Consider the following 13,007-nt stretch of genomic DNA (forward strand, 5'->3'; position numbering starts at 1 on the left):
TTGCATAATGTCTGAAACTAGCACCACTGAAGGAACAGTGGGCTGGGAGGTCAGTTCCTTGACCTCAGCAGTACTGGTAATATAAGGCATGTTATTTCTGACCTTTTGGTAGGCTACCCCATCTAAAACTTACAATTATAAAAGCTACATAAATAAATATATAGATTAAAAAAAAAAAAAAAAAAGTAAAAACAAAACAAAACAGGATGAACTCAGTTTTGCTTTTTTTTGTTTTTTGTTTGTTTGGTTTTTTTTTTTTGCAGTGCGCTAGTACCAGTACGTCTTCTGTGGGAACCTACTGCACATATGGTTTCACCTTTAGTGTGGGTTGTTTACATTTGCGGTTGAAGCGCCACCTGGTGGTCAGCAGTGTGCACACCAAATAATTAACAGTGTTATTTCATGCTCATGTATGGTTGGTTAACAGCATTATGGCAATGATAGGATTGCCAGCTGAAGATGAACTGATATTGAATCTATCATTGTTTTATTTCAAATTCATTTGCAGCAATGGAAAAGTGTCATTTTGGGGAGGAAGGACAGAAGTAGAAGACTTTAGGCATGTTTACAAACCTGTGTGGTGCATATTTTCTAAGCATGTGCTGTATGAAGGCCTGTTGCCTATTATATTGGACTTTTGTGGATGCAATATTATCATTGTTTATGTAGCGAGATAAAAAGTGAAATACAGAATAGATGCAGAGCTATATCAATGTGGCTACAAAGCTCTGCTGAGACCATTCAGATCTATCACTGCAGTTAAACACACAAATGTTGAAGCAGCAAGGTTTAAATACAGATCTGGAGCGCCCTCCAGAGGGCAAATCTTTAAATGTACCTCTACCAGTATATACAATAAGAAAAGTGACACTGTTTTTCCAGAAAAAGGGAAAAAATAAAAGTTATTTGTGAAATATTGAGTTCCAGCATTGCGGGGGGGAAACATTGCAGGTGCTGTATATGATGGGGAATGTAAATACTCAAGGTTTATATTTACCTGAAAACTGCCATAAATGTACAGCTCTTATTACTTATTTATTACAGTATCTCACACACAGTGAAGTAGCCCAACTATATTTTGCGCTATTACCTCATTTAAATTATAATAATGTGTATTTACCGCAATAACCAGTTAAATTATAGCAACGGTCCCTGCATCATTCTGGGAAATTACCAACAATCAAACAATCCCCTATGAGCAAGCACTTTGAGACAGTGGGAAGGAAAAACTTCCTTTTATCAGGAAAGAAATTCCAGGCTCATGGGTCATGGTTAGCCGTCTGCTGTGAACAGCTGGGGGCTGAGGGGAAAATGAAAAGAAGAAAGAGAAAAGAAAAAAGGAAAAAAGAGCACAAGGCAACAGGACAAAAGACAGAGTAAGGAAGCGAGTATAAAAAATTTAATGACATGCTGCAGTGATATATAAACACAGACAAAAGCAGCATGCAGAGAAGTGCTCAGCGCATCACATAAAGTCCTGTATGAGTTTGAACCTTTATAACTAAGGGATGCTACAGGGATGTTTCATTCTTAATTATAAGCTTTATGAAAAATGAACGTTTTCCTAATCTTAAATGTAGAGAGGGTGTCGGTCTCTCTTATCCAAACTGAGAGCTGGTTCCATAGAAGAAGGCCCTGAAGGCTGAAACCTCTGCCTCCATTGCCCGGTACTCTATTAGGCGATGATATTACTAGGTCTTTAAGATATGATGGGCCGAATTATACAAGAGGCAAAAAATGTTAAATTCAAATCTGGGTTTAACAGGGAGCCAATGAAGAGAAGCCAGTGTTGAAGAAATATGATCTCTCCTTCTTCCCCATGTTAGTACTTGTTATAGTATTTTTTGACTAACAGGATGATTTCCAGGGAACTTTCAGAAAAAAAAACAGATACTAAAGAATTACAATTGTCCAGCCTAGAAGTAATGAATGAATGAACTAGGTTTTGGCATCACTGCAAGACAGGATGTTTCTAATTTTAGATATATTGCACAAAAATGAATATACACGTAAAATATTAACACAAAGACTGTCAGTTAAATCGCTATGTTACACACCATGTAATAACACTATTTAACACAATATTTGTCCATGTCTATTAAGGGTTATATCCTGACTGCCTTAAAGGCAGAAAAACTACTTTTTTTTTTTACTTTACTTTACTTTAGTGATAAGAACAATAGTATCTACAAATTTAACTAAAATTAATTATTTTATGAACGGATCAAAGCAAAAAGCAGCTTGATGGAAATTGTGTTTTTTGTTTGTTTTTTTTAAATGGAACTGCTCATGATCCAAACGATTGCACACACAGGACCTGTCAAACATGGCAGTGGTACTTTTATGGTTCATGTGCACTGGAGTTTACCAGTGGTTTCATTGCTGATAATGAACTGAGGAGGTACACAAGAGGGTGTCGGTGTCTTACACTTAGTCATACATCAACATTCCAGCATTCAGTGGGGTAACAATATGAGAACATTTTTTAGCAGGGTATGTTATTATCAGTGAAGCTTGAATAAAATATAAGATGATACATCCAATAATCCAGAATCCTGAGGCAAAAACAAGGAGAAAGCAGTGATTACAGCACCATGTTATCTGAAAACAGTAGCCCAGTGGTGGCTCGCAGCAAGAAGGTTCTGGGTTTGAACCAAATCGGCTGGATTTGGCCTGTTCTCCACGTGCCTGTATGGGTTTCTTTCAGGTAGTCAAGCTTCATACAATCCGAACACTTGCACATTTGGTGATTCTAAATTGTGTGTAGGTGTATATTTTGATTGTTGCTCACACAGTTTTATCCTTGTTATGGCAACCTTTCCATAATGCACCCTGGTTCTCACTTTACTCAGTATAAAAGCTGTGGGCATGCACTGTTTTGGATTACAACCCGTTGTTCCAGTTTTCCCTTAGTTTCAGGTATTCAAGGAGTGCAGGTGTGTTCTGTTTTATCAGCTAAATAGAAGGCGCATTGTGAAGTGGTGTTACCTAACACCTCCAAAAATTTTGTCGCTTTTTCTTTTTACATGTTTCACACATCTATTTTTTTTATTAAAATTATTTATCATGTGTGTTTGCAGTAAGTATGTCCTCACTCTAATATTTAATATAGTAGAATTTATAAATGAAGTCAGAATACAAGAAAAGAAACCAAATGTAAAATTTAAGAATTGTTACCACCAAAACTTTTATGTTTTTCCTCTTTTTCCTTCATCTTGAGCTTACTGAGCACAGTAAATAATACAACACGCTGAAACAGCTACACAAAGGTACTATAAATGTACAACAAACAGTTCAAACTACATTTTCAGTTTAACAATGAAACATTAAAAAATCTGTTATCTTCTACAGAGAAAAAGGTCTTTTACTGAGACATATCTGATTGATGATCGGTTCCAGTGATCGATCAGTGTTGCTTGAGAGGCTGTTTTTCAGCCTTAAGCTGTCATGTTCGCGTACCGGCAGGCAAGGAGAGAAGGACCCAAAATGCAGGTGTCAGTGAGGCGAAGTAGAACTCAACCGCTTTATTAGCGGGTTGCCGGTAAACAGCGGACCAACTAAACTGGGAAAATACAAACTAACAGGCAGATACACATGGACGGAGTACAGAATGAAGGTGAGTAGACATTAACGATGCGACAGAGAACAAAGGTAACACAGGGCTAATATACACACGGCAGTAATCAAGGGATGAGGCACAGGAGGGGAACACACCTGGGAGAAATCACAGCTGACGAGACAGGGGAATAGTAAACCGAACACACTGACACCAGATACGAACCTCCAAAGTAAAACAGGAAACCAGAAACAACTTACGAGGAGGCAGAAGACGCTGCACTTATTCTAGAATAATAATCAACACTATAGAAACATACCAAAATATATAGAACTGAAGAAGCTGGGTCAGAATGACCCAGAACCGTGACATAAGCAGTGTTCCCAGCTTCTTCTTTTTTTTCCACAGGAACCCTAAATAAAAAGACAGGGCAGTTTGAAATGATAAGTCCAGGGTAGAGTTTCAGAAGATCATTATTTTTACTCAGAGAGTCTCTCTCATCTGGTTTTGGTAGCTGGACACTGACCAGATGATGTTTAGAGTTGTTTGCCTAATGGACTTAGAATATAACTGTATGTGACATGTATTCTTCGCTGCTGTAGTTGTACTTTTAACTTCTTCTTTTTTTTTTGTTCAGTTTAAATAATATATGATCCCTGTATTTGTTCATCTCTATCATCTGGACTTTTTGTCTTGCGCAGTGTGTGCAAGTCTGTGAAAGTTTGAAATGCTTCATAGTTTGATGCTTTCTTTGATGTTGCAGAAGGCAAGTCCTTTGCTGGCGTGCACAGAAGCTTCAGTCTCTGGGTGGCAAAAGAGAAGCGTAGTTTTTGATTATTCTGCTGAATGATCATATCATTATATTTGTAACATTACGTAACTGCCATCAAGGGCAAGGTTTAAGGCTCAAAATCAATAAAAGGTACACTGCAGTTCCACTGCGGTTTTTATTTCACTGTGACCACAAATGACCTTACTTCCACAAGGTATACACTTTAATTTAAACAGTTAAGAGAGAAACAGGAACTCCTGACCTCAAATTCCTCATGTTACCCTAAATACAATTTACAGTGAGCTGCCTAAGATGCATCCAGTGGAAGGATCAGAAGCTGTTTTTAGACTTTTAAGATTTTGTGACCATTCAAACTCACCTTTTTTTTTTTTGGATTTACCTGTCTCAGTGTTCCTGGAGTAATGCACACAGCATACAACATCCACAAAGGAACCATGAGTGTTGAGGAGAGTGTAAACAATCCTCCAATAGCATATCCCCACCAGGGATATTCATAGGTGTTGTTGAATTTGAGTGGGGTATATTTGATCAGGGAGAAGAGAAATGTGCACTGAAAACATAAGACAAGAGCAGGTATAAACTTAAAGCCTGATTTGTATTCAAGAAGAGAAAATTCATATTCACGGGGGATTAATTTTGACATTATATGATGTAAAACAAACACTTATAAATAAGATTTAAAATTATATTCATTCAAATTTACAGCCTTTGCTTTTGTAGTGCCATTTGTTTCCAAACACTCCTGTTTCAGTCATGTCAAGACTTTAGGTACAGGTAACTGTGATTATATCCAGTGTCTATGTATGCTTTTCTCTCTGGTCTATTTGATATAAATTGGTTTTAACTAGACATAATTTTATAACTACTTAAAACATACATGTATTTTTGATCCATCCGCAGCTGAATTTAAAAATTTTTCAAAGCTTTCTATTAAATCAACTGAAGTCACATTAGACATGTACACAAAATAATATTTCACCAATTGTGTGAAGCTAAAAATTGACTTCTTCTGTCACATTTATGCTGTCACAGTGGAAAATACTCCTCTGAAATAAGGTCAACATTTCAAATATGAGGTCAGTGTACAGCATGTGCAAGTAATGTCAATGAGCCCAAACAATAGGCTTTTAATGGATCTGAGAATCCATATCCTTAATATGTTCATTTACAGTACAGCAGCCCTACTCACGTCTTGTTTAAACTCTATAAGTTAGCTTAAATAGAGGGTGGCCTGAAAGAGAGAGGCTCTAAAATGGTTTGTTTCAGAAAAAGGATGAAGTAAGGGGCTGTATTAGGAAGCAGTAAATCCTAAAACAAAAGTTTATTTTGAACTGTGAATCATGCAAAGCTACTCCAGAGTAGCCCAAAACTAAACTATGGCACTAAAATTAAACTATGGAGCATAAAAGATCCACTTTATAAATGCATTAAATGTCTTTGAGTTGCTATGCAGTGTCAAGGTGGAATTGTTTTCCATCTGGTTAAGACATAGACTATAGTCTTAGAATAGAAGATTCTGACAGGTTTCACGTACACTCACTTAACAGCATTTCACAACATTTCTAATACTTACAGTACAGATCGCTGGTGTGAAGTACTGCCAACAGTATTTCATAAAAGGCCATGGTCGATATCCAATCATGTCCTTTGTATTGTCGTACTGACGATCTCCACCTACAGAAAATAAACATTGTTAACTATTTGGTTGTTTTCTCACACACACAAACATAATACCATATATATAATGCCAAAAAATGATTTTGGTGATCTGGACAGAGTGTTTTCAGTGATAATGCTATGTCCAGATAAACAGAATCAACTTTTAGAGATTTCATGACCTGGATGGAGCATGGATCAAGACATATGTATAATGGAGGTTCTGTATTGTGCTTCACTTTCATTTTACAGAAGTTAAAATGAAAGTGAAGCCAAGATTTGAATTTAATACATGGGTTTGATACATCCAAAAGTTGCAAATTTTACCCAAGTGGCAACCTGTAGAACTGCTGTTCTTTGAGGCGAGCTCAGAAAGCGAGTCAGTCCCCATAGACCCCAATGTTAAAATATCCAGTTTTACACCAGAGATTTTGATATTTCTGGCTAATTTTAACTATCATAAAACCTCTACAGAAAGTGATCTTTTTCTCTGCTATTTAAGTTCAATGATGACTTAAGAAAAAAATTCATAACTCTAGTGTATAAATAAAAATGTGGCTATTTTGTGATATGTGGCTGTCATTTTTTTTTTTTTACTTAAAGTATTCAAATTATTTATTAATAGTAAATTAATGAAGCACTTTCCAATCAAGCTGGCTATATAGTGTTGGGGTAACCTGATAAATTTCCCAGTTTTACCCTTTCTGCAAAATCCGATCGCATCTGTTTGAAAAGCTAACATGGTGACAGCCAAATTGGCAGATTTGAGGTTTTTAGATGATAGTACACATGCCAATGAATGACTTTACAGTATTTGGTCCATTTTTTAAATACACTGAATGATTTGACCAAGTTAAAACTGCTACTTACCGTAGACCCATCCTATGCAGACAGACTGAAGAATAGCAAAAAGTAGGAGGGTCATCCCACTGCAGGCATAGTAGTCAAACAGCTGGAAAATATAAAGGCCGCCCTACAAATATATAGAAACAAAATATATGACTGCATCTATAACTATAGATTCACCATACTAAATCCATATTCTGAGAACATAGTCCATATAAAAGCAGAGCAAAACATGAGCAGGTGTATCATTCTTGTGAATTCTGTTCAATGAGATTAAAATAGTGCATGCTAAGTTTAGTTAATCTACTGTATTTCCCTCTGTATTTCTCACCTGTGAATTCCTTATGTTTTTATAGTTGAAAATATTACAAGGTTCATTTTTAAATTGATTTATTTTTTAAATTCCATTTTTAAATGATCAAGAAAATCTGAAAACGCTCACCTCCGTCACCATCAGAAGGCCTACAAGGAAGCTTCCGACATTAATTCCAAGAAGAAGGAGTTTACGGTGACAGTTGTTTTGAAAAAAGGAAGGATACATGTCCGAGATTGTTGTGACCAGTGCCTCTTGATATACAAACTGCGGTGATGGGAGAGATTACCACAAAGGAAACAACTCTAAGAGGTACATGACAAATAGATTGGTATTACCTCACTATCTAATCCCAGAAAGATGACCATGATGAAGAAGAAAATCGCCCAGAGCTGAGGAACCGGCATTAAAGCCACTGCACGAGGATAAGCAATAAATGCCAATCCAGGTCCTGCAAAAATGGAAGCAAAATATAGTCGTTTTCTCAGACAGCTCTTAACAGTATCACTCTGGGTTTCCATCCATACCTGATTCAGCTACCATCGATATATCCAAGCCTTGTTCTTTTGCCATGAAACCAAGCACAGAGAAAATGGCGAAACCAGCTACAAAACTGGTTAAACTGTTTAACAGGCACAGGTAAACACAGTCTCTGTAGGTGAAATATTTCAAAGGTGAGAAAACAAGAAAATTACAGTAATTACAAAAGTAAAGGAAGAATTCCAAACCTGTAGCAGTTGTTGTTGTACTTGTTGTAGCTTCCCAATGAGGTCAGAACCCCCGTGCAAACTCCATAGGAGTAGAAAATTTGGCTGCCCGCATCCATCCATACCTGAGGGAAGTTATTTTGATTGGTAAATATGTAAGTGTACAAAAAAGTGCATTTACATCATACTAACTGCTTCTAGTAGTAAAAGTTCAATAATATGCCAAGTTATCGAAAAACTGATTTACTAAAAGTATTTGCAAAACAACACAGATGTTCCTGATCCTTGAATTTACTGGAATCTGTTGCTCATTTAAATTATTTGTTGAAAATTAAGAACAATTGCATATATTCTCTACTGACTGAGAATAGGATTGGCACACACATTCTTTTCATTGGTCATATGGTAATCTTCAACCTCATTACCAATGAAATAAAAAATAAATAAAAACTATGATGCTGTGTAAAGGCTGGATAAAAACTAAACCATGCCATTGGTGAGTACAGGGCTGTGCACAGTAAGTGCAAAAACATCATATTCTGTGGTGAAACATGTTTACCAACATTTCGACCCCCCCCCCCTTTTTTTTTCTTTAACTACATGCTATTGTTAAATGCAAAAGATGTGCAATGCAATTAAATGCAATGTGACATGCATTATAGGAAAAAAGCGAATACTTCTTCAGCACTAGAGAATTTAGCACCTCAGGATCAGTGAGACGGGATGGGTCTGGGTAGAGGTAGAACATAATTCCATCTTTGGCTCCAGGTAATGTGAGGCCACGAACCAGCAACACCACCAGCATCACAAATGGAAATGTGGCAGTGAAATACACCACCTTCAATACAAGCAACTGTCAGTATTTGTTTAAAAAAAAACTGACTTAGATGCTTCATAGAAGAGTTTGAATGAAATGAAAAATTAGTATACAAAGTTTGTTCTGCACCTTTCCTGTGGTCTTCACTCCATTCCAGATACAGAAATAGCACAAAACCCAGGCAAGAAGAAGACAAAGGGCCAGGTCCCAACGGATATTCCCAATGTTATCTATTCCATCAGACAGGCCCAAGATTCTCCTCCTGTTACAAAGTTTATACAGACATTTATATATAAGCTTTCATATATAAAAACCTTATTAGCCTTATGGTATGGTCCATATTACCATACTTACTCCCAGAATTCAACAACTGAAGACACACTCTTTCCATTTGGGTCCACAGGAAATGTTTGATTGTGACTATGTTCAAAACAGCCATCTTGCATGAAAAATTAAGCAGGCTTGTGAAATGCGAATAACACATGCATGATGCAATTATGTGAAATGAATACAAAATAAAATCTTAGTACTTGTATTCCAACTGTTGTGACAGCTCGCCCATGGAAGCTCAGCCCTGAACGATGAAAACAGGTAGAGAAACGCCCAAGCCAGTATGATGATGTAATACATACCAGTGTACAAAACAACCACTTGGCTTCCGTAACCTAAACCTATTAAGAAATAGTGCGATGAACAATATCAGTTTTTATTTGATTCTAAGCTCCCTTCAAGCTTAGACTTTAAAAGTTCATCTGTATTTAAAAAAAAAAAAAAAATCATCTGTACAAATATATAAAAATACAATAAAGTTGCACTATGGCTTTTTATTTAGGTCACATACACAACAACAATTTTGATGTCCTTACATTTGTTGTAGTGTAATTTTTACGTTTGTATTAGTATTGTACTTTCTACTCCATTATATTTCAATCCATCCATCAAACAATGTTCTTAACTGCTTATCCAAGGTTTTCCCAGCTGGCATAAAGCTAGAAGCTGGGTACGCCCTGGTCACCAGTCTGCCTGCCTTTCAGAGATTCATAAACATATGAAATATACTATCCCTAGGGTTTACATTTAGTGATGCTGAGGCTAACACGACATGTCACAAAGTTTATCTCAGACCCATTTTCTTGACAATGCACTCAAATGGTCTTTACAGTCATCGGGTCTCTATCCAATAAAGTACATTTGAGATGTCTGATGTTATCAAGTCAAAATGGATCACTGAGGAATGTTTCCAGCACCTTGGTGAATCTATGCCATGAATAATTAAAGCCGGTCTGAAGGTGAAAGGGTGATAAATCCTGTTCTAACAAGATCTAATTAAAATAATAAAGAAAAAAATCACAAAAAAAAAAAAAACTACCTTCAAAAAGTGGACAGATTTTTCTCCAACATGTTATTCCACCCTGACTGGTGTACTGACCCAAAGATGTCTCCAAGAAGAAGAGTGGGATGCCACAAGTGAACAAAAATAAAACATAAGGAATGAAGAAAACCCCTTAAAAACAAATAAATATCAGTAATTATTGATAACATCTAAGAAATGTGTATACACCGTATTGCTCAATATCTGCAATTAGTATTGTTTTTGTTTTTTCCATGCTGAATTCAATCTTTATCTTTGGCAATAAAGGCTACATGACATTTGTTTTCAAGATGGACATAACAACAACAATTTACCTCCTCCGTTTTTGTAGCAAAGGTATGGAAACCTCCAGACATTCCCCAGCCCAATAATGTGCCCAGCTACTGCCAGGATGAACTCCAGCTTGTTGGCCCACTGCTCTCTCTCTGGAGCTTTGGGCTGGGTATGTCCCAGTCTGTTCCCAGGGTTCATCACATTCATTTTCACAGTGGATTTCTGTTTTTGGTCCATTTCAGCCCTTTAACAATTAAGTTTGTGTATCTCAATATCTTCTAAAATAAACAAAATACATAGAATGTCAACATCCAGTATACTCACTGAAACTCAGTGCTGTTTAAAGAAGGCCAAAAGAAAAAAACTCACCTTACACCTTAGGATACAAAATAAGAGTCACGTGAATGGAAAATGCCGCTGATTTTGTCACTAATTTTCTGTCCAGTTCTTGTTATGTCTCAGCTTTTTCTCCCTTTTCTCCATCCTTAAGAATGGCTTCTTGACACGCACCCTTCCACTGAGACCATTTCTGATGAGGCTTCAATGATCAGCAAATGGATGAACAGAAAGGCCAGATGCACCTCTTAGGTCCTATGTCAGGTCTTTGGGCATGACTCTCAGATATTAATTGTCAGCCAAAGATATTTTTTTTTAGGTCTGCCATTTCTTGTTTTGTCCTGAACCTGTTCCCCCCCATTTTTTAAGGACACAATAAACAGATATGCCAAGTTTTTAACTAAAAGCTCTGTTGGTGTGAAAATACTGTGTTATCTTTGATATGCTTCACAGACTAAAGAAACTAAAGAAATTGTGTGTGTGTGTGTATGTTTTTCTGTGACTATTAGTAACAAATTGCCTTAAGAAATTTTACATTTTGTTTTAAAATAATTTCTTTGCTGTCTGGTATGTGTAGAAACATCACTGGTACATCCAGTTAGGTGCCTTTTTATGCTTCAATAGGTTCATGTTAAGTGGTTTAAAAACATTGCTGTGAAAATGACCTGGACTGAAAATGAGTGAAAAAGCAGCCATTGTCCAAAGAAAAACTTTGAAAGACCTTCAGAAAACCTGGTGAACTGTTGTTTAGGACTATTTTTAAAATGAATCTTGAACTAAAAAATTAGTGAAAATAAATGTAGTTGTTTCAGCTGGACATCGTGGCTTTATCCTGGTCATCTTAGTGTTGGCATAACCTTAGGAATCATGTTAACATATATACAAAGATACTGGAGTTACCAAGCAATGATCTTATTCCAAAAGTATAATAGTTAACAACTTACAGCATCTTGATTATAGCAGGTAACGTGAAAGCACATATAATTTCCAATTTACTATTTAGAACAGCCCCAGTTTAGAGAATGCATGCATTGTATGTCTGCTCACTTTATTCTTCCTATTCTTATAATCTGTACTGAGCAACAACACAAGTACCTGACTATTTTTTACAAAGATACAACTTACTTTTTTATTCTTCCTTCCAGTTCAGTATCTTTTCTTCTAACTAATGGTATTGCAATAAACAAATTGCAATGTATAGACGTAAAACATAGAAACAAGCTTAGTGGCATCATTTAACCAATTGTAAGAGTTTTACCAACACTTTAAACAAAAGGAAAATGTAAACCAACATACCTTGAGCAGCTCAGGCTGTTTCCCCTTTAAAAGCCGTCTTCTGAAATAAAACACCTGCTTCTTTCTAGAAAGTATCTTTGGTAAAATGAGTTTCTGTGAGGAGTGGCCATAGAGACTAACGCAGTCTTTTCTTTGGAACCAGTAGAGAACACTCACACACACAGACACACACACAGACACACAGGCGTAGTTTGGAGTTGGTTTATGTTTTGTGTGTTGGTCAAGATAAAGTCACTTTTTTGGGGGGAGGGGGTTATCTTTTTATAACTGGGTAACATGCAGAACATCTGTTTCCCTCTTGTTGTTTTGTGAAATACATTTGAAACATTCGTTTTTTTATAATGATTAGTTAATCATAAATCAACAATGAATCTATTTTTATTTATTTTTTTGCACAGGTGCTAAAGGTGTTGCTACATTATGGAATGTGTTGTTAGTGATTTCACAGAAAACCAACCTTCAGCTCAGTTCGAAGGCTGCACGTGGCAGGTTTTTTTCCCCTCCTTTCTCTCACGTGACCTTTCGTAACAAGAGGACTAAAAAGAAGATATCATGTCTCAGAAAATAAACATCAGAGGAGTTGTTTTCTCATCATAAATGTTGGTCTCAAATATAGTTATCTATGTAACTATGTGCGTACCTAAGATTCAGGTGAATAGCTGAATATTTGTTCATTGTTAGGTGTGAAAAATGTTGCTTGCATATCAGTCAGAATAGTTTGCATTTAAAGTCTCATACACGAAATGCAAAGCATTGCAGGAATTTTCAAATTAGATGACAGTTTGGTTCTTCCTGAAATGGATCCACGGCTTTTGTGTGGCTTTTCAGTTCCTGGGTTTACTGTATTTCAGTGAGGAGTCTTACTTTTGATTCAGGTATATTAATATTAGCTGTAGTAGTCCTGCTTATGATCAAACCCTAACTTCAGATTAAGTTACAAAATTGCAAGGTCTAATGCTACATTCTTTCTAGTGAAAACAGTGCTTGGTGTCTGTAGTTATGACCAAAAGTATTGCAGCCATGTGCAATGAATTTGTGATCT

At 36.4% G+C, this 13,007-nt stretch overlaps 1 protein-coding gene across 2 annotated transcripts; it reads right to left on the bottom strand.

The window, feature by feature from the left end:
- Positions 1 to 231: 231 nt before the first annotated feature.
- slc6a22.2 (solute carrier family 6 member 22, tandem duplicate 2) lies at positions 232 to 12,317 on the bottom strand. Of its 2 annotated transcripts, none has more exons than XM_040002738.1 (14): positions 10,375 to 12,317; positions 10,058 to 10,192; positions 9,219 to 9,359; positions 9,043 to 9,127; positions 8,818 to 8,950; positions 8,575 to 8,709; positions 7,893 to 7,996; positions 7,692 to 7,786; positions 7,503 to 7,615; positions 7,294 to 7,431; positions 6,876 to 6,978; positions 5,923 to 6,023; positions 4,729 to 4,899; positions 232 to 4,359 (listed from the first exon to the last, which is right to left on the bottom strand). In XM_040002738.1, the coding sequence occupies exons 1-14, from the start codon at positions 10,568 to 10,570 to the stop codon at positions 4,195 to 4,197; spliced, it is 1,815 nt and encodes a 604-aa protein (XP_039858672.1). In that variant the 5' UTR covers positions 10,571 to 12,317; the 3' UTR covers positions 232 to 4,194. The 2 variants fall into 2 exon arrangements, with proteins under 2 accessions (XP_039858672.1, XP_039858667.1); XM_040002733.1 differs by having other exon boundaries at positions 7,692 to 7,816; positions 10,375 to 12,316.
- Positions 12,318 to 13,007: the final 690 nt, after the last annotated feature.

Source organism: Simochromis diagramma, unplaced genomic scaffold, assembly GCF_900408965.1.
Source record: "Simochromis diagramma unplaced genomic scaffold, fSimDia1.1 OVJJ01000320.1, whole genome shotgun sequence".
Classification (NCBI taxonomy): Eukaryota; Metazoa; Chordata; class Actinopteri; order Cichliformes; family Cichlidae; genus Simochromis; species Simochromis diagramma.

Coding starts and splice junctions, on each gene's coding strand:
- slc6a22.2 (XM_040002733.1), bottom strand. CDS start 10,570: ATGGACCAAAAACAGAAATCCACTGTGAAAATGAATGTGATGAACCCT. Junction 9,360..10,057: donor AATCTGTCCACTTTTTGAAG/GTAGTTTTTTTT, acceptor ATTTCTTAATAG/GTTTAGGTTACGGAAGCCAA. Junction 6,024..6,875: donor CTGCATAGGATGGGTCTACG/GTAAGTAGCAGT, acceptor TATTTTCTGTAG/GTGGAGATCGTCAGTACGAC.